General features: G+C 47.0%; 1 protein-coding gene across 1 annotated transcript in view; it reads left to right on the plus strand.

Annotated features, from left to right (window-relative positions):
* Positions 1-20,977, plus strand: part of TSPAN6 (tetraspanin 6) — a 40,203-nt gene that overhangs the window by 950 nt on the left and 18,276 nt on the right. Inside the window, exons 2-4 of the mRNA XM_063938348.1 lie at positions 9,524-9,712; positions 10,134-10,208; positions 11,385-11,483. Coding sequence (XP_063794418.1) covers positions 9,524-9,712; positions 10,134-10,208; positions 11,385-11,483 — 363 coding nt within the window. The remainder of the gene's footprint in view (positions 1-9,523; positions 9,713-10,133; positions 10,209-11,384; positions 11,484-20,977) is intronic.

Genomic DNA, 20,977 nt, shown 5'->3' on the forward strand with positions numbered 1-20,977 from the left:
ATGGGGATTGCAGTGTAAGAATGGGACGGTAGGGATTGCTGTGTGAGAATGTGGCAGTAGGGATTGCAGTGTGACAATCAGTGTTGCCAGCTCTGAAATGAAAAACAAGCAACCGATGACTGAAAAATAAGCCCAAAACAAGCCCAAACCAATCCTAAAAAGCCCCAAAAAAAGCCCAACTCAAGTTTTTTTTTAATATATATAAAAACAAACATTATTGTTTGTCTTATTAAAATACATATAATTGTTTATATAATCTGCCTTTAAGGTCTTTACAATGATATTTATCAGCACAAAACTGGCTTTTAAAGAATACTGGAATTTTTATAAATATTATAGTTAGAGTTGTGAATTTAAGATACTATACTTTCATGTTTCCTCTAAAGAAAAATCTCAAGTGAAAATTGCCAACTGTATATACTGTATCTGTGGTCATTTGTATTCACTGTGAAATATTTATTCGATGCAAAGATAAAACAAATAATCTTACAACATCCAACTTTGTACTTCTATTAAATAAATAAAGAGGCCAAATCAAGGTAACAAAACAAAAGATTATTAAGACGATTCAAAATAATAAATGCATATATAAATATTAAATAGTAACTCAATTCAATAAATAACAAAGGAATTACTGAGAGGTAAAGTGCATTGCAGATGGCATACTATGTGAGGTAAAGTGCATGGCACACTGTGTGAAGTATAGTGCATTGCAGATAGCACACTGGGGGTCATTCCGAGTTGTTCGCTCGTTGCAGATTTTCGCAACGGAGCGATTAAGGCAAAAATGCGCATGGTACGCAGTGCACATGCGCTAAGTAATTTAGCACACAATTTAGTAGATTTACTCACGTCCGAACGAAGAATTTTCATCGTTGAAGTGATCGGAGTGTGATTGAAAGGAAGTGAGTGTTTCTGGGCGGAAACTGACCGTTTTCTGGGAGTGTGCGGAAAAACGCAGGCGTGCCAGGATAAAACGCAGGAGTGTCTGGAGAAACGGGGGAGTAACTGGCCGAACGCAGGGCGTGTTTGTGACGTCAAACCAGGAACGAAACGGGCTGAGCTGATCGTAGTGTAGGAGTAAGTCTCGAGCTACTCAGAAACTGCTAAGAATTATTTATTCGCAGTTCTGCTAATCTTTCATTCGCAATTCTGCTAAGCAAAGATACACTCCCAGAGGGCGGCGGCCTAGCGTGTGCAATGCTGCTAAAAGCAGCTAGCGAGCGAACAACTCGGAATGACCCCCAATGTGTGAGGTAAAGTGCATGGCACACGGTGTGAAGTAAAGTGCATTGCAGATGGCATACTGTGAGGTAAAGTACATAGTACACTGAATTGCTAAGGTTTTATGTAAAATGGATATAAGCAAATTCATCTGAGCTGTCTCCATCGTCTATAGAAGCTTCCATGTTATACATTCCTGAGTTGAAGCGCTGAAGCGTATTGGTAGTTGGTTTAAAATCCTTGCAACAAATACCCAAGCGTCTTAAACCATATCTTACATAAAGTATACCACATAAAGTGGTCCTGAATTGCTTCACTGTTGTGTGTCTGGTCAGTGTCTTTGTTGTTGTCATTGTTAAAAACAAATTAGCCCTACTGAATACACACAACCAGCAGTCGGCAACAATAGACATAATGAATGACTCATCATCATTTCTTTAAGACTGTATTCATCCACAACGTCTCACCTACAGTATGTCTGTGTGAGGATCTGTGTTATATGGATGAATGACTAATTATCTCTGAAAGTCGGTGTCAGTGATACCTAAAAACAAAAGAAGCCCAAAAACAAGCAGCAAAAAAAATTATAAGCCCAAAAACAAGCAACAAGCAACCACCCAAAAAAATAAGCAACCAGATGAAAAAACAAGCCCAATTCCGCTTGTTATAAGCTGAATTGGCAACTATGGTGACAATGTAACAGTGAAGGTTGTAGTGTAACAATTATGGTAGGGATTGCAGAATTTGCAGTGTTAAACAGTGGGGGTCACAGTGTAAAATGTGACAGTATTGGTTATTGCAGTGTAACAATATTACAGTGGGGGTTGCAGTATAGGAATGTGACTGTAGGGATTGCAGTGTAACAATATTACAGTGGGGGTTGCTGTGTTAAGGCCAGTACTCACTGGCCGATGCGGGAGAGATGTGTGCTGGGGGGGGGGGGAAGGCGCTCGTTTCACCCAGTCAGATTGCTTAGATTTTAAGCAGCGATCGCTCCGTGAGTACCCCCCTTAAGAATGAGACAGTATGGATTGCTGTGTAAGAATGAGACAGTAGGGATTGCTGTGTAAGAATGAGACAGTAGGGATTGCTGTGTAAGAATGAGACAGTAGGGATTGCTGTGTAAGAATGAGAAAGTAGGGATTGCTGTGTAAGAATGAGACAGAAGGGATTGCTGTGTAAGAATGAGACAGTAGGGATTGCAGTGTGAGAATGAGACAGTAGGGATTGCTGTGTAAGAATGAGACAGTAGGGATTGCTGTGTAAGAATGAGACAGTAGGGATTGCTGTGTAAGAATGAGACAGTAGGGATTGCTGTGTAAGAATGAGAAAGTAGGGATTGCTGTGTAAGAATGAGACAGAAGGGATTGCTGTGTAAGAATGAGACAGTAGGGATTGCTGTGTAAGAATGAGACAGTAGGGATTGCTGTGTAAGAATGAGACAGTAGGGATTGCTGTGTAAGAATGAGAAAGTAGGGATTGCTGTGTAAGAATGAGAAAGTAGGGATTGCTGTGTAAGAATGAGACAGAAGGGATTGCTGTGTAAGAATGAGACAGAAGGGATTGCTGTGTAAGAATGAGAAAGTAGGGATTGCTGTGTAAGAATGAGAAAGTAGGGATTGCTGTGTAAGAATGAGAAAGTAGGGATTGCTGTGTAAGAATGAGAAAGTAGGGATTGCTGTGTAAGAATGAGAAAGTAGGGATTGCTGTGTAAGAATGAGAAAGTAGGGATTGCTGTGTAAGAATGAGACAGTAGGGATTAGAACAATATAACAGTAGGGACTGCCGTGTAATAATGAATGGGGGGGGGGGGGGGGAAGGGGTGATTGAGGCAGTTCATTGCCCCCTTCTGCTGAGACAGACGTTCGATCTGAGGCATGCTGGGACTAGTGTTTCCACACCCACTGCAGTGCTGTTGTTTGCTGGCTCATTGGATATTTTACGGAATTGTTTATGTCGGTGGTTCTCAAACTGTGTGCTGGGGTTCCCCGGGGCACTTGTAGGGGGTTCCCCAGGGCACTTGTAGGGGGTTCCCCAGGGGCACTTGTAGGGGGTTCCCCAGGGGCACTTGCAGGGGGTTCCCCAGGGGGCACTTGCAGGGGGTTCCCCAGGGGCACTTGCAGGTGGTTCCCCAGGGGCACTTGTAGGGGTTCCCCAGGAGCACTTGTAGGGGTGCCTCAGGACACTTGCAGGGGTGCCTCAGGACACTTGCAGGGGTGCCTGGGTTGATGGTCTAGGACCATTTCAGATTATTTATGGTCAGTGTAATAGGAAGACCAGTGCTAGTGGCTGTCAATCATACAATATGTGGCCACACAGAAGTGTATCCTGCCACTCGCCACACAACTGACCCTAAGGCTGACAAATAAACGCAATTGACTTCATTTTATATATCTTTTTTTCTAAATATGAAACGTTAGGCCTAGGGGTGCGGTAAAAAAACATTCTGATACTGTAGGGCGCCGTGATTCAAAAATGTTTTGGAACCACAGGGTCAGCTCCTTCCTCCCATGTGTTACAGTTTGTGTATTAAGGGGGAATTTAGTTGGGGGCAAAGGGGGTGACTTGTCGTTGCCGCGGCATTCAAACACCAGCAACGCCCCCCCCCTAGCCACATCCTTCACCAGGGCCGATTCACACCCCTTTTACTCAAAAAGTGCTCAGTTACCCAATGCGGTTGCGAACACTTTTGAGCGAGCTCTCACTGCTGTAAAGTGTCGGGTGTTGCGCTAATTTAGCCGGGTGGATCCGTTTGGCCACAATTGAATCCCCTCCCCCCCCACCCCCCTGTATAGTGTCTGTTCTTATGTCACTGATCAGAGTTTCCTGGCTGCACGAGGCTATGATATGTATATATCATATGTCATATATATGGCTGGCTGCATATAGATACATATGACCTGTTGGTTGATGTTCGTAATATAGGGATTAGTGCAGTGTAATTAGCACTGGATGTAAATTAATGTTGGTTGGCTCATACAGTGAGGTGCTCCTGGAAATGTATAGAGTGTGTCACTCATGTCAGAGTAGGGATCATTCATCCCTATGTGTGGGTGCTCAGACACTATGACTTAACACAGTGGGCCTAATTCTGAGTTGATCGCAGCAGCAAATTTGTTAGCAGTTGGGCAAAACCGTGTGCACTGCAGGTGGGGCAGATGTAACATGTGCAGAGAGAGTTAGATTTGGGTGGGGTGTATTCAAACTGAAATCTAAATTGCAGTGTAAAAATAAAGCAGCCAGTATTTATCCTGCACAGAAACAAAATAACCCACCCAAATCTAACTCTCTCTGCACATGTTACATCTGCCCCACCTGCAGTGCACATGGTTTTGCCCAATTGCTAACAAACTTGCTGCTGCGATCAACTCAGAATTACCCCCAGTGTTCTGTGAAACCCTTGCGTATCACAAGCTGAATAGAACCTGAGTTCTCTGTATGTAATAGGCTGGTAATAATCTGGGAGAGCGATATTACTGGCTCGGAGTCGCTTTCTGGCATGATGAAGCTGCAAAAGAATACACACACGCTAAAAAGACAGCAAGGCGTTACATACCTGAGTGCTCGCACATACCTGCATTGTTTACCGGGCTATACGTGTACAACAGCTGAAACGTCTCATAGGGTTTATAGCATATTCTGCTGTACCTTACAATTGAGATACAGTAATAAAACATCTGGGTAGTAACATACAGAGAGGTCAGAGAGCTCGCTGGGTAGTAACTAAGAGGGCCCTGCTCGCCAGGTAGTAACATACAGAGAGGTAAGAGGGCCCTGCTCGCCGGTAGTAACATACAGAGAGGTAAGAGGGCCCTGCTCGCCGGGTAGTAACATACAGAGAGGTAAGAGGGCCCTGCTCGCCGGGTAGTAACATACAGAGAGGTAAGAGGGCCCTGCTCGCCAGGTAGAAATATACAGGGAAGTAAGAGGGCCCTGCTCGTCGGGTAGTAACATACAGAGAGGTAAGAGGGCCCTGCTCGCTGGGTAGTAACATACATAGAGGTAAGAGGGCCCTGCTCGCCGGGTAGTAACTAAGAGGGCCCTGCTTGCTGGGTTGTAATATACAGAGAGGTAAGAGGGCCCTGCTCGCCAGGTAGAAATATACAGGGAAGTAAGAGGGCCCTGCTGGCTAGGTAGTAACATACAGAGAGGTAAGAGGGCCCTGCTCGCCGGGTAATAACATACAGAGAGGTAAGAGGGCCCTGCTCACCAGGTAGAAATATACAGGGAAGTAAGAGGGCCCTGCTCGCCGGGTAGTAACATACATAGAGGTAAGAGGGCCCTGCTCACCAGGTAGAAATATACAGGGAAGTAAGAGGGCCCTGCTTGCCGGGTAGTAACATACAGAGAGGTAAGAGGGGCCCTGCTCGCCAGGTAATGACATATAGAGAGGTAAGAGGGCCCTGCTCACCAGGTAGAAATATACAGGGAAGTAAGAGGGCCCTGCTTGCCGGGTAGTAACATACAGAGAGGTAAGAGGGCCCTGCTCGCCGGGTAGTAACATACAGAGAGGTAAGAGGGCCCTGCTCGCCGGGTAGTAACATACAGAGAGGTAAGAGGGCCCCTGCTCGCCAGGTAGAAATATACAGGGAAGTAAGAGGGCCCTGCTGGCCAGGTAGTAACATACAGAGAGGTTAGAGGGCCCTGCTCGCCGGGTAATGACATATAGAGAGGTAAGAGGGCCCTGCTCGCCAGGTAGAAATATACAGGGAAGTAAGAGGGCCCTGCTGGCCAGGTAGTAACATACAGAGAGGTAAGAGGGCCCTGCTCGCCGGGTAATGACATATAGAGAGGTAAGAGGGCCTTGCTCGCCAGGTAGAAATATACAGGGAAGTAAGAGGGCCCTGCTTGCCGGGTAGTAACATACAGAGAGGTAAGAGGGCCCTGCTCGCCGGGTAGTAACATACAGAGAGGTAAGAGGGCCCTGCTCGCCAGGTAGAAATATACAGGGAAGTAAGAGGGCCCTGCTGGCCAGGTAGTAACATACAGAGAGGTAAGAGGGCCCGGCTCGCCGGGTAATGACATATAGAGAGGTAAGAGGGCCCTGCTCGCCAGGTAGAAATATACAGGGAAGTAAGAGGGCCCTGCTGGCCAGGTAGTAACATACAGAGAGGTAAGAGGGCCCTGCTCGCCGGGTAATGACATATAGAGAGGTAAGAGGGCCCTGCTCACCAGGTAGAAATATACAGGGAAGTAAGAGGGCCCTGCTTGCCGGGTAGTAACATACAGAGAGGTAAGAGGGCCCTGCTTGCCGGGTAGTAACATACAGAGAGGTAAGAGGGCCCTGGTCGCCGGGTAGTAACATACAGAGAGGTAAGAGGGCCCTGCTCGCCGGGTAGTAACATACAGAGAGGTAAGAGGGCCCTGCTGGCCAGGTAGTAACATACAGAAAGGTAAGAGGGCCCTGCTCGCCGGGTAGTAACATACAGAAAGGTAAGAGGGCCCTGCTCGCCGGGTAGTAACATACAGAGAGGTAAGAGGGCCCTGCTCGCCGGGTAGTAACATACAGAGAGATAAGAGGGCCCTGCTCGCCGGGTAGTAACATACAGAGAGGTAAGAGGGCCCTGCTCGCCGGGTAGTAACATACAGAGAGGTAAGAGGGCCCTGCTAGCTGGCTTATACCCCATGCGGAAATGGGCATTATACATATGAGTCTTGGTCACACTGCTGTAGAGACAATTCTGCAGCTGCCAGATGTCGGTTTGTTAGCTCAGTGCTTTGCTTGCACCCTGAGCATATATCTTCCCTCTAGAATGGTCTGTAGTCACACAGGTCTGTATGATCAGTAACCAGGGGTACCTTCTGGATTTGTACGAGCCTCTGTTGTATGCTGACTGACCTGTGGACGTAGAACGCAAGACTGCGTAGCGCTCCGTATCAGCGCTCTGCAGCTGAGCCCCCCCTACAGATGTTCTGTTAGAGCCTACAGCGCCTAATACCGCCAGTATCACTGTATCAGTGCTCCTCGGCTATGTAATCATTGCTTTGTCTTATTGCCCTAATTGTAAGGCGCGCTGGTATATGCTGGCGCTATATAAAGGTTAATAGATCATAACCTCACCAGCTATAATTGGGCTCTTGTCCCATTTACTAGTATTGGACAAACACTGACCAAATGCTTCTGACCCAATCAGACATATATGATTGGTAAGGATGGGGTCAGCGTGCAGGATGTGTCCTATCTCTATCAGTAGTTGTTGCACAATTGAATGACCTGTAAGCTTTGGCATATTGCGGCGTCATATGGCCCCAGATTTCACCTGTTACCGGTCGCTCAGGAGTGTTCATGATGAAACCTCTGTTGGGCAATATATGAAACTAAATAAAATATACTATTGGTATAAAGTGTTCCAGCCATTCCAGCACCCATACAGGACCCCGTGGTGCTGACTATAGTATGAAACCCAATACAATAGGATTAGGGAACAGCTACTCTCTATTAGGAGAGGGCAAAGCTGCAATAATAATACACGGTACAAAAAGCCAGCGGCAATGTTTTCGCCATGGTGGTAGATAGGAGGGGTTGTGATCCATATGCCGGCAGTCAAAATACCAACTGCAGGATCCCAATGCTTAGAATCCTGACAGGGGAAGGTAAGTATTTACCTTCCCCCCCAATGACCCCCAACCCTCCCTTCTAGCAGCCTAACCCTCCCCAGAGGTGCCTCTAAACCTAACTCCCCCCACCTCGCAGCCTACTCTCCCCCCCCCAGCCTAACCCTCACCCTCTCCGGAGATGTCTAAACTTAACCCCGCAGCCCAAAACCCACACACACCCACACTTCCCCCAGCTTAGCCCTGGCCGGAGGTGCCTAAACCTAACCCCCCCAGCCTAACCCTATCCCCACAGCCTAATCCTTACTAGTGTGGTGTATATCTGAGATATTAACTAGATGCTTTGGAGTAATTTTACTCTATGCCAACAAGTACTTGGGTCTGTCTATGGGGGGGGGGGGGTGAGTAATTGGCACAGAACTACCTGCGTCCGTCCTCCGTGTTTCCCCCGAACGTCGGTGTGACACACTTGTATTACACTAGATAACTGCTGTTTTTCTCTTTTGTGCTTGCCCGGGACACAATCAGACGGGTAAGTGTTACACAGGTGAGTGTATTGTGTTCTACCCCGGTCTATTGTCTGTGCCATGTTCAGATAAGTGTCTAATTGTTATCACTTAAGGGTGTGATGGGGGTTTTGTTTGTTTGATGAAATCGGAGATTTGCATTGAATTGTGTTACAGGTCATAAGCAAACGAGAGACTGACAGATAAACCAGGTGTAAAGCACAGAGTAGATGAGATTAATCCAGTTCTTGTGACATAGCGCTCGCCCGGACGGGCGTTACCGGGTTATCTCTGTCACTGAGAAGCTTAAAGTCCAGTCATTTGATATTGTGATACGTCTGTAGAGGAGTGTGGCGATGTATCATTGTGTCTCCTGTACCAGGGGTGTGGCAACCTGTGGCTCTCCGGCTGCTGTGGAACTACTACTCCCAGTATGCTCTGCTGTTAGGACACGTTAAAGCTATGGCAGGGTATGCTGGGAGGAGTAGTTCCACAGCAGGAGGAGGGCCACAGGTTGCCTACCCCAGGATACCTGGCACCTATAATGTGCAGTATTTGTGCTTGGTGACGAGGGCATAGTCCAGCTGCCCTGCTGATTACCTGGCAGCGGTTGGCGGTGACACAGAGTGAGTTATGATGGGGAAGTACTGAGGCTCCCGAGCCGATCTCTCAGCGTATTAAGTGCATTACATCACTCCTCACCTATGTCACACATTGTATATTAACTATTATTAGAGATAATCTATTAGCAAGTGACCGTTTTAATCTTGGGTAACCTTTGGAATATAACGTGGTTGTACTGCCGTTCTCATGCAACATTGTTATCTTATTATGTATTATTCGAAGTTAGAGTTCATTCTAGCACCCTGCGCTGAGATACAGGCCAGAGTGTGCTAGAAGCACCAGAGCAGAGAGCGACACCCCATCCTGGAAAGAGGAACTGCACGGGTTGTGACAGGTGCCGGGTGCTAGCATGAACACTACAAAAGTTTTAGTAATGAATATATTTGATTTGACGAAATTAGAGATCCCTCCTCCCCGGTTGCGGAGATTTAAAGGTCCCATTTACTGGTATTGAGGAAGGGCATGGGGGAGGTTCTCCTGCACTGGAGCCTCAAACCTCCATACGATGAGATCTTAGACCTGTTATTTTATTTATAATTTTTCTTTTCTCCCTCCCTGTTGCTGCATTACTGGTATAATTGTAGTGTCATTGTCACCCTCTTATTATCCCCTAGATCACAGGGGTGATACTGCTGACGGTGGGCATCTGGGGGAAGGTCAGCCTGGAGGTCTACTTTTCCCTGCTCAACGAAAATGGCACCAACGTACCCTACGTCCTCATCAGCACCGGCTCCGTCATCATCCTCCTGGGCACCTTCGGCTGCTTTGCCACCTGCCGGGCGAGCACTTGGATGCTGAAGCTGGTGAGGACAGAGATACATGGAATCCCCTAACGCGCTTTATATGCGTCTGGCGTGCGCTCGATGTAGGGCCTTTATTGGCCTATGTCTGTATTTATCTACGCCTCCTCTTTCATGTCCTTACCCCTGTTCCATAAAGTGTGTGTGATACTACGAGACGTGCCAGCCACCGTTAGGGTGGTCTTCTGTATTGTATCTGGTTGCAGAAGCCATCCACTAGGCTTAAGTCCACACTATGGGTGAGATGTATCAAACCTTGGGTCTATTTACTAAGCCTGTAACATGGCAGTTAGGAGCTGATTGGCTGGTGCTTTTATCTCTTGTTCACTTTATCTCTCTCCAAGCTTTGATACATCTCTCCCTAAATGCCGAGTTCACTTTAACAATGCATTTACGCTTTTGTTTTTCTCTCTCTCTCTCGTAGTACGCCATGTTCCTGTCCCTTATATTCCTGATTGAGCTGGTCGCTGCCATTGTTGGACTGGTCTTCAGACACGAGGTGAGACGCTCCTCCGGTCACCTGGCGCGTTGCCTACCTGCATATTACTGATCGCTGCCTGCACCGAGGGTTACAGGGAGCGTTAGTGCATCAGACCTTGAAGCGTTATTTTGCCTAAGTTTTGTTATCACAAAAAAAAAAAAAACTGAGCGAAACGTTTGTTCTATTTTCTTTTTCTTCTTCAATGGCTGGAAAGCGAATGTGTGATGTGACGACGCGTGTTACTGTAATGTTATGTGGTGGATTTGTCGTTAATCGTTAATTTGTTTATAACACCAGATATGTTTTTTTTTATTTTTATGAAATTGACATAATGGACACGCGGAGTTACATTTCTATATACAAGTTCCTGCCGATCTTGTACTGTTGGTTGGATACGTTCTCCAGCACAGTGTATATAGCACAGATGGACTGTGTAGTGGTAGTAGGGTGGTATACAATAATCTGTGTATATCTGTATCACACACATGCATTATCCGCCCATATCAGCACGGCGGACTGGTGATTTATAAACCACTTACCTCCGACAGGTGGTAATAGGGCATTGGGGGTGGGCATGTATGGTATCCGGTCATTAGGTTGACCACTATTGGTCAACATGCATTAGATCGACGCATGAAAAGGTTGACATGAGTTTTCAATATATATATTTTTCAACTTTTTCTTTTGTTACGATCCACGTGGACCGCGACTGGGAATAGTAACCTTGCCTGAAGCTCGCTCGCCGTGCAAAGGGACACGGTGCACTGATTAGGGTTCCCGGTCACTTTACGAAGAAAACCACACAAAGAAAAAGAAAATAAACTTGTGTTAATACACAGGTTCTCAAACTCTGTCCTCGGGACCCCACACGGTCCATGTTTTGCAGGTCACCTGTAGAGTTTTAAAATGTGACAGTTGGTGATGCACAGAGCAGCTGCTGGGTGACCTGGAAAACGTGAACCGTGTGGGGTCCTGAGGACCGAGTTTGAGAACCACTGTGTTAATATAATGAGTGTCGACCTATTCCAGGTGTTGATCTAGTCACTGACGACCAATAGCGGTCAACCTAATGATCCACACCCGGCATGTATACCAGCAATGTGATATCTCCCGTGCGACTATGTAGATACAGGGATGGTTAGATACACTGTATTCCTACACAGCACAGTCGCCATATTGTCCTTCTCTCCCCAGATTAGGAACAGCTTTGAGAAAGGCTACCAGCAAGCACTGAATGAGTATAACACTACGGGGGACGCCAGGAGCCAAGCCGTGGACACCATTCAGAGAACTGTGAGTAGCGTGGAGCTCCAGAATGAACGGTCACTCACAGATATGTATCACTGGGTGCAAGCTATTGTCATCTGTTGTCCGTGTGAAGTGCCAGCACACGGAACAAGGTCATCAATCCGAGCTGGCCGATGCGGCCCCTGAGCGGGCGGCTTAGATGGGTCCTGTAGCGTGTGATAGGATTATTTCCAGGCTTATTATGCAGGATAGAGAAGTCCCCTGACGAGATCGCTGTGTGGTACATAACAGCAGTATTATAGAATGTGATTGTAGACCGTGCAGTGCATGAAGTGTTTGACCTGCACCCCTTGATTCCCGTGTACCGCAACCCAAAATAAAACGGTGAGCCGTAGTATCACTCTTCCATTGTGCCTAAATCCTGCCCTAAGATATAGAACAGGCCACACTCCAGCCGCTGTGGAACTACACATTCCAGCATGCCCTGTCCCTGTTTTGCTGTTCCTTCTGAAACTGTAGCAGGGAATGCTGGGATGTGTAGTTCCATAGAAGCTGGAGAGCCACAAGCAGCCTAGCACTGGCCTATCGAAGAGCTGGTTCCGTGCTTTTCATGTAGAAAAATTGAAAAGAAGCACAAACAAAATTATAGCGCGCTCAAAGATTATTATTACCAGTTATTTATATAGCGCACACATATTCCGCAGCGCTTTACAGAGAATATTTGGCCATTCACATCAGTCACTGCCCCAGTGGAGCTTACACTCTATATTCCCTGTCACATGTACACACACACACACACGTTAATTTTGTTGGGAGCCAATTGACCTACCAGTATATTTTTGGATTGTGGGAGGAAACCGGAGTACCCGGAGGAAACCCACGCAAGCAAGGGGAGAATATACAAACTCCACACAGTTAGGGCAATGGTGGGAATGGAACCCATGACCTCAGTGCTGGGAGGCAGTAATGCTAACCATTACACCATCTGTACATGCATTCATTAGCCTATGTGATTAAGAGTGAAGTAAAACCATAAAGGATTCACCCTTAGTTTTGTCTTGAATCAATGTGGTGTTTAAAAGTATCAACTTGATATATTCCAACATCCAATAAATCGGATCTGCAAGATAAGCGTTTCTCTTGCCCCACAATCTCTCACAGAGGCGTGGGTCAGGAGAACGCAAAGTTGAGCAAATATAGTGTAGGTATATTATATCTCACCACCAGTGCTCAAGTTTCCCCCATCCCTCTCCTCCCCCCATTTCAAATATAGTGTAGTAGTTTTTTTAAAACAGCAATTCAAGATTCCAAATTGCACTTACAAAAGTAAAGGGATACTCAGCATGTACAGTAACATCCAAATAAGCAAACTGCTCCCAGTCGGTAACCTCCTCCTGCTTCATAAATCTTAGCCCAACAGCGACCTAGGAGAATATAAACCTCTAATCCCTGGACACTTTGCAGTGTACCCGAGTTTGAGAGGGATAAAAAGATAATAGTGCAGTAGTTCTTAAAAACATAACAGGCTTTAATACCAATTGCACTTACAAGAAAACATGAAATAACAGCATATTAAAATACTCATTCGTGGCAAAGCAGCAGACAACAAAAGGACTTCTGTCACCTTTATAGGCAAACGCAGAGGGGGTTTCTGGTTGCCCGGAAACCCCCTTCATCTTGCAAAGTGGCTGAAATGATAACAACAATAGCAGTGGTCTGTAATAGGATCACTAGTGCTGCCACCACATCATGCAGTTTAAAGGGACAGAGCAGAGATGCTGCACATGCCCAGTGGTAGCTGTTTCTTTGACCAAGTTTGCTATGTATGTGGATCTGAGTCATCAATCAGCACACTGGACATGAGAGTATATAACAGGAAGAAGAGACAGGAGCCTTACTATGAGGTGGGAGAATCTGTGCTTAGAAAGTGCAGTACTGGTTCTATTATGTTTGTGTATTTATTATGGTATGTTTAACCTTTCTCCTGATCACTTATCTTATTTATTGTATTTAAATATGTTGGATACAGCCTATACTATAGACCATCTATAGTGTGAACTATTAATACTGTATTCCATACAGTATCCAATGTTTAAAAAGACCACACCTGCTCCAATGTTCTGCAGAGTGGGATATTGTGGGTTGAATTTGAACCCCCCCCCCCCCTCTCTCTAGAAATCTTGCGTTTGCCACTGACCTTACCAGATGGAACAAAGTGGGTGAAGAGGAGGTGAAGTCCGGAATTTCAGCCCTTGAGACAGGATCTCCTGGTGTCCGTTTTTTCGCCTGCAGTCACATACGTAAATAGTCCCTCTTAACACGTTTCAGACCGTGATGGTCCTTCATCAGAAGTATGCTTCTGTACATGCTGAGTATCCCTTTACTTTTGTAAGTGCAATTTGGAATCTTGAATTGCTGTTTTAAAAAACTACTACACTATATTTGATATGGGGGGAGGAAAGGGATGGGGGAAACTTAAGCACTGGTGGTGAGATATAATGTACCTTCAGTATATTTGCTCAACTTTGTGTTCCTCTGACCCACGCCTCTGTGAGAGATTGTGGGGCAAGAGAAACGCTTATCTTGCAGATCCGATTTATTGGCTGTTGGAATATATCAAGTTGATACTTTTGAACAACACATTGATTCAAGCCATAACTAAGGGTGAATCCCTTATGGTTTTACTTTACCGTTAATGACACCGGCTAATGAATGCATGTTATATTTGAGCATGCTATATTTCTCTAACGTCCTAAGTGGATGCTGGGGACTCCGTCAGGACCATGGGGAATAGCGGCTCCGCAGGAGACAGGGCACAAAAATAAAGCTTTAGGATTAGGTGGTGTGTACTGGCTCCTCCCCCTATGACCCTCCTCCAAGCCTCAGTTAGGTTTTTGTGCCCGTCCGAGCAGGGTGCAATCTAGGTGGCTCTCCTAAAGAGCTGCTTAGAAAAAGTTTTTTAGGTTTTTTATTTTCAGTGAGTCCTGCTGGCAACAGGCTCACTGCATCGAGGGACTTAGGGGAGAGAATTTCAACTCACCTGCGTGCAGGATGGATTGGATTCTTAGGCTACTGGACACCATTAGCTCCAGAGGGAGTCGGAACACAGGTCTCACCCTGGGGTTCGTCCCGGAGCCGCGCCGCCGACCCCCCTTACAGATGCTGAAGATTGAAGGTCCGGAAACAGGCGGCAGAAGGCTCTTCAGTCTTCATGAAGGTAGCGCACAGCACTGCAGCTGTGCGCCATTGTTGTCACACACTTCACACCAAGCGGTCACGGAGGGTGCTGGGGGCGCCCTGGGCAGCAATATTTTAATACCTTATGGCAAAAGAATACATCACATATAGCCATTGAGGCTATATGTATGTATTTAACCCATGCCAGTTATCTAAAACTACGGGAGGAAAGCCCGCCGAAATAGGGGGCGGGGCTTATTCTCCTCAGCACACCGCGCCATTTTCCTGCTCAGCTCCGCTGTGAGGAAGGCTCCCAGGACTCTCCCCTGCACTGCACTACAGAAACAGGGTAAAACAGAGAGGGGGGGCATTTTTTGGCGATATATTGGATATATTTAAGCTGCTATAAGGAACAACACTTATATAAGGTTGTTCCCATATATATTATAGCGCTTGGGTGTGTGCTGGCAAACTCTCCCTCTGTCTCCCCAAAGGGCTAGTGGGGGTCCTGTCTTCGATAAGAGCATTCCCTGTGTGTCTGCTGTGTGTCGGTACGTGTGTGTCGACATGTATGAGGACGATGTTGGTGTGGAGGCAGAGCAATTGCCGATAATGGTGATGTCACCCCCCAGGGAGTCGACACCGGAATGGATGGCTTTGTTTATGGAATTACGTGATAATGTCAGCACATTACAAAAATCAGTTGACGACATGAGCCGGCCGGCAAACCAGTTAGTACCTGCCCAGGCGTCTCAGACACCGTCAGGGGCTGTAAAGCGCCCTTTACCTCAGTCGGTCGACACAGACCCAGACACAGACACTGAATCTAGTGTCGACGGTGATGAAACAAACGTATTTTCAAGTAGGGCCACACGTTATATGATCACGGCAATGAAGGAGGCTTTGCATATCTCTGATACTGCAAGTACCACAAAAAGGGGTATTATGTGGGGGGTGAAAAAACTACCTGTAGTTTTTCCTGAATCAGAGGAATTAAATGATGTATGTGATGAAGCGTGGGTTAACCCAGATAGAAAAATGCTAATTTCAAAAAAGTTATTAGCATTATACCCTTTCCCGCCAGAGGTTAGGGCGCGCTGGGAAACACCCCCTAGGGTGGATAAGGCGCTCACACGCTTATCAAAACAAGTGGCGTTACCGTCTCCTGATACGGCCGCCCTCAGGGATCCAGCGGATAGGAGACTGGAAACTACCCTAAAAAGTATATACACACATACTGGTGTCATACTGCGACCAGCCATCGCCTCAGCCTGGATGTGCAGTGCTGGGGTCGTCTGGTTGGATTCCCTGACTGAAAATATTGATACCCTGGATAGGGACAGTATTTTATTGACTATAGAGCAATTAAAGGATGCTTTCCTTTATATGCGAGATGCGCAGAGAGATATTTGCACTCTGGCATCGAGAGTAAATGCGATGTCCATATCTGCCAGAAGGAGTTTATGGACGCGACAGTGGTCAGGTGATGCGGATTCCAAACGACATATGGAAGTATTGCCGTATAAAGGGGAGGAATTATTTGGCGTCGGTCTATCGGATCTGGTGGCCACGGCAACTGCCGGAAAATCCACCTTTTTACCTCAGACCCCCTCCCAACAGAAAAAGACACCGTCTTTTCAGCCGCAGTCCTTTCGGTCCTATAAGAACAAGCGGACAAAAGGACAGTCATATCTGCCTCGGGGCAGAGGAAGGGGTAAGAGAGGGCAGCAAGCAGCCCCTGCCCAGGAACAGAAGCCCTCCCAGGGTTCTGCAAAGCCCTCAGCATGACGCTGGGGCCTTACAAGCGGACTCAGGAGCGGTGGGGGGTCGACTCAAGAATTTCAGCGCACAGTGGGCTTGCTCACAGGTGGACCCCTGGATTCTGCAGGTAGTATCTCAGGGTTACAGGTTGGAATTCGAGAAGTCTCCCCCTCGCCGGTTCCTAAAGTCTGCTTTGCCAACGTCTCCCTCAGACAGGGCGACGGTATTGGAAGCCATTCACAAGCTGTTTTCTCAGCAGGTGATAGTCAAGGTACCCCTCCTACAACAGGGAAAGGGGTATTACTCCACGCTATTTGTGGTACCGAAGCCGGACGGCTCGGTAAGACCTATTCTAAATCTGAAATCTTTGAACCTGTACATACAAAAATTCATGTTCAAGATGGAGTCACTCAGAGCAGTGATAGCGAATCTGGAAGAAGGGGACTTTATGGTGTCCCTGGACATAAAGGATGCTTACCTGCATGTCCCAATTTGCCCTTCACATCAAGGGTACCTCAGGTTCGTGGTGCAAAACTGTCATTATCAGTTTCAGACGCTGCCGTTTGGATTGTCCACGGCACCTCGGGTCTTTACCAAGGTAATGGCCGAAATGATGATTCTTCTGCGAAGAAGAGGCGTATTAATTATCCCTTACTTGGACGATCTCCTGATAAGGGCAAGGTCCAGAGAACAGCTGGAGGACGGAGTAGCACTAACCCAACTAGTGCTGCAACAACACGGGTGGATTCTGAATTTTCCAAAATCTCAGTTGACCCCGACGACACGTCTGCTGTTCCTGGGAATGATTCTGGACACGGTTCAGAAAAAGGTGTTTCTTCCGGAGGAGAAAGCCAGGGAGTTATCCGAACTTGTCAGGAACCTCCTAAAACCAGGGACAGTGTCTGTGCATCAATGCACAAGAGTCCTGGGAAAGATGGTGGCTTCTTACGAAGCGATTCCATTCGGCAGATTCCACGCACGAACTTTTCAGTGGGATCTGCTGGACAAATGGTCCGGATCGCATCTGCAGATGCATCAGCGGATAACCTTATCGCCACGGACAAGGGTGTCTCTTCTGTGGTGGTTGCAGAGTGCTCATCTGTTAGAGGGCCGCAGATTCGGCATACAGGACTGGGTCCTGGTGACCACGGGTGCCAGTCTGAGAGGCTGGGGAGCGGTCACACAGGGAAGAAACTTCCAGGGAGTATGGTCAAGCCTGGAGATGTCTCTTCACATAAATATACTGGAGCTAAGAGCGATTTACAATGCTCTAAGTCTGGCAAAACCCCTGCTTCAGGGTCAGCCGGTGTTGATCCAGTCGGACAACATCACGGCAGTCGCCCACGTAAACAGACAGGGCGGCACAAGAAGCAGGACAGCAATGGCAGAAGCTGCAAGGATTCTTCGCTGGGCGGAAGATCATGTGATAGCACTGTCAGCAGTATTCATTCCGGGAGTGGACAACTGGGAAGCAGACTTCCTCAGCAGACACGATCTACACCCGGGAGAGTGGGGACTTCATCCAGAAGTCTTCCACATGATTGTGAACCGTTGGGAAAAACCAATGGTGGATATGATGGCGTCCCGCCTCAACAAAAAACTGGACAGGTATTGCGCCAGGTCAAGAGACCCTCAGGCAATAGCTGTGGACGCTCTGGTAACACCGTGGGTGTTCCAGTCAGTGTATGTGTTCCCTCCTCTGCCTCTCATACCAAAAGTACTGAGAATTATACGGCAAAAGGGAGTAAGAACGATACTAGTGGCTCCGGATTGGCCAAGAAGAACTTGGTACCCGGAACTTCAAGAGATGCTCACGGAGGATCCGTGGCCTCTACCTCTAAGACGGGACCTGCTTCAGCAGGGACCGTGTCTATTCCAAGACTTACCGCGGCTGCGTTTGACGGCATGGCGGTTGAACGCCGAATTCTAAGGGAAAAAGGCATTCCGGAAGAGGTCATTCCTACACTGGTAAAAGCCAGGAAGGAGGTGACTGCACAACATTATCACCGCATTTGGAGAAAATATGTTGCGTGGTGTGAGGCCAGGAAGGCCCCCACGGAGGAATTTCAACTGGGTCGATTCCTACATTTCCTGCAAACAGGATTGTCTATGGGCCTCAAATTGGGGTCCATTAAGGTTCAAATTTCGGCCCTGTCGATTTTCTTCCAGAAAGAATTGGCTTCAGTTCCTGAAGTCCAGACTTTTGTAAAAGGAGTACTACATATACAACCCCCGGTTGTGCCCCCAGTGGCACCGTGGGATCTTAATGTAGTCTTGGATTTTCTCAAATCCCATTGGTTTGAGCCGCTCAAATCGGTGGAGTTGAAGTATCTTACATGGAAAGTAACCATGCTACTGGCCCTGGCTTCAGCCAGGAGAGTGTCAGAATTGGCGGCTTTATCATATAAGAGCCCATATCTGATTTTCCATACGGACAGGGCAGAACTGCGGACACGTCCTCATTTTCTGCCTAAGGTGGTGTCAGCGTTTCACCTGAACCAGCCTATTGTGGTGCCTGCGGCTACTAACGATTTGGAGGATTCCAAGTTGTTGGACGTGGTCCGGGCATTGAAAATATATATTTCAAGAACGGCGGGAGTCAGAAAGTCTGATTCACTGTTTATATTGTATGCACCCAACAAGATGGGTGCTCCTGCTTCTAAGCAGACGATTGCTCGTTGGATTTGTAGCACAATTCAACTTGCACATTCTGTGGCAGGCTTGCCACAACCTAAATCTGTCAAGGCCCATTCCACAAGGAAAGTGGGCTCATCCTGGGCGGCTGCCCGGGGGGTCTCGGCATTACAACTCTGCCGAGCTGCTACTTGGTCAGGGGCAAACACGTTTGCAAAATTCTACAAATTTGATACCCTGGCTGAGGAGGACCTTGAGTTCTCTCATTCGGTGCTGCAGAGTCATCCGCACTCTCCCGCCCGTTTGGGAGCTTTGGTATAATCCCCATGGTCCTGACGGAGTCCCCAGCATCCACTTAGGACGTTAGAGAAAATAAGAATTTACTTACCGATAATTCTATTTCTCGTAGTCCGTAGTGGATGCTGGGCGCCCATCCCAAGTGCGGATTGTCTGCAATACTTGTACATAGTTATTGTTACAAACAAATTCGGGTTGTTATTGTTGTGAGCCGTCTGTTCAGAGGCTCCTACGTTTGTCATACTGTTAACTGGGTTCAGATCACAAGTTATACGGTGTGATTGGTGTGGCTGGTATGAGTCTTACCCGGGATTCAATATCCTTCCTTATTGTGTACGCTCGTCCGGGCACAGTATCCTAACTGAGGCTTGGAGGAGGGTCATAGGGGGAGGAGCCAGTACACACCACCTAATCCTAAAGCTTTATTTTTGTGCCCTGTCTCCTGCGGAGCCGCTATTCCCCATGGTCCTGACGGAGTCCCCAGCATCCACTACGGACTACGAGAAATAGAATTATCGGTAAGTAAATTCTTATTTTTCTTTGTGCTTCTCTTAATTTTTCTACTTGTCTTTTGGGTGGGTGTGGATTTCCTCTCTTGCACGGAGTTCAGCTGCACTTAAAAGGTTTTATTGCACATATTCTTGAAGATTTTCTTTTAAATTATCTGCGCTTTTCATGCAGCAAGGAACTTACTATTGCTACATCGCTTGCAGATGGTTTGATTGTCAAGAACAGTGTGTTTTTGCATTTTAAACAGTCAGGCAGGAGTCTCGTTTAAATATTGGCATGTATTGATTTTAATTAGGCGAGGTCATTTTTGAGTGTAATGACCTTTTCTACTAGAGTCTCCTCCCCATTTTTAGAGATTCTAATCTGTTTTTATAATATCTTTTTTTATTTTTCCTCGGCAGCGTAACAGATGACTGCAGGTTTGTGTGTAGAGGATAGAAAACCCCTGAAGTTCCGACAATTAGACATAAGCTTATGGTGGTCATTCCGAGTTGTTCGCTTGCTGCCGTTTTTCGCAGCGAAGCAATCAAGTGAAAAAACGAGATGCAATGCTCATGGTACGCAGCGCGCATGCGCTAAGTACTTTCACACAAAAGTTTGTAATTTTACAGAGACTCGAGCGACGTTTTTCAGTCGCTCGAGTGTTCGTGGCATGATTGACAGGAAGTGGGTGTTTCTGGGCGGCAAGTCAGCGTTTTCAGGGAGTGTGCTATAAAACGCAGGCGTGCCAGGCAAAAACGCAGGAGTGGCTGGAGAAACGGGGGAGTGGCTGGCCGAACGCAGGGCGTGTTTGTGACGTCAAAGCAGGAACTAAAAGGACTGAGCTGATCGCAATCTAGGAGTAGGTCTGGAGCTACTCAGAAACTGCAGGGAAATATTTAATAGCAGAACTGCTAACCTTTCGTTCGCAATTCCGCTAAGCTAAGATACACTCCCAGAGGGCGGCGGCCTAGCGTGTGCAGTGCTGCTAAAAGCAGCTAGCGAGCAATCAACTCTGAATGAGGGCCTATATAAATGACTATATAGCCTAGGGTTGCGATAGTGATAAAGCGAAAAGTTTTTCATACATATATTGAGAATCAGCGCCACCTTGTGGTCTAGGAGGAGAACAACATTGCAGTAAGCAGCTTTGCAGTTAGTTTTTTAGATTTTCTCTTGTA

Source organism: Pseudophryne corroboree, chromosome 8 (assembly GCF_028390025.1).
Source record: "Pseudophryne corroboree isolate aPseCor3 chromosome 8, aPseCor3.hap2, whole genome shotgun sequence".
Lineage (NCBI taxonomy): Eukaryota > Metazoa > Chordata > Amphibia > Anura > Myobatrachidae > Pseudophryne > Pseudophryne corroboree.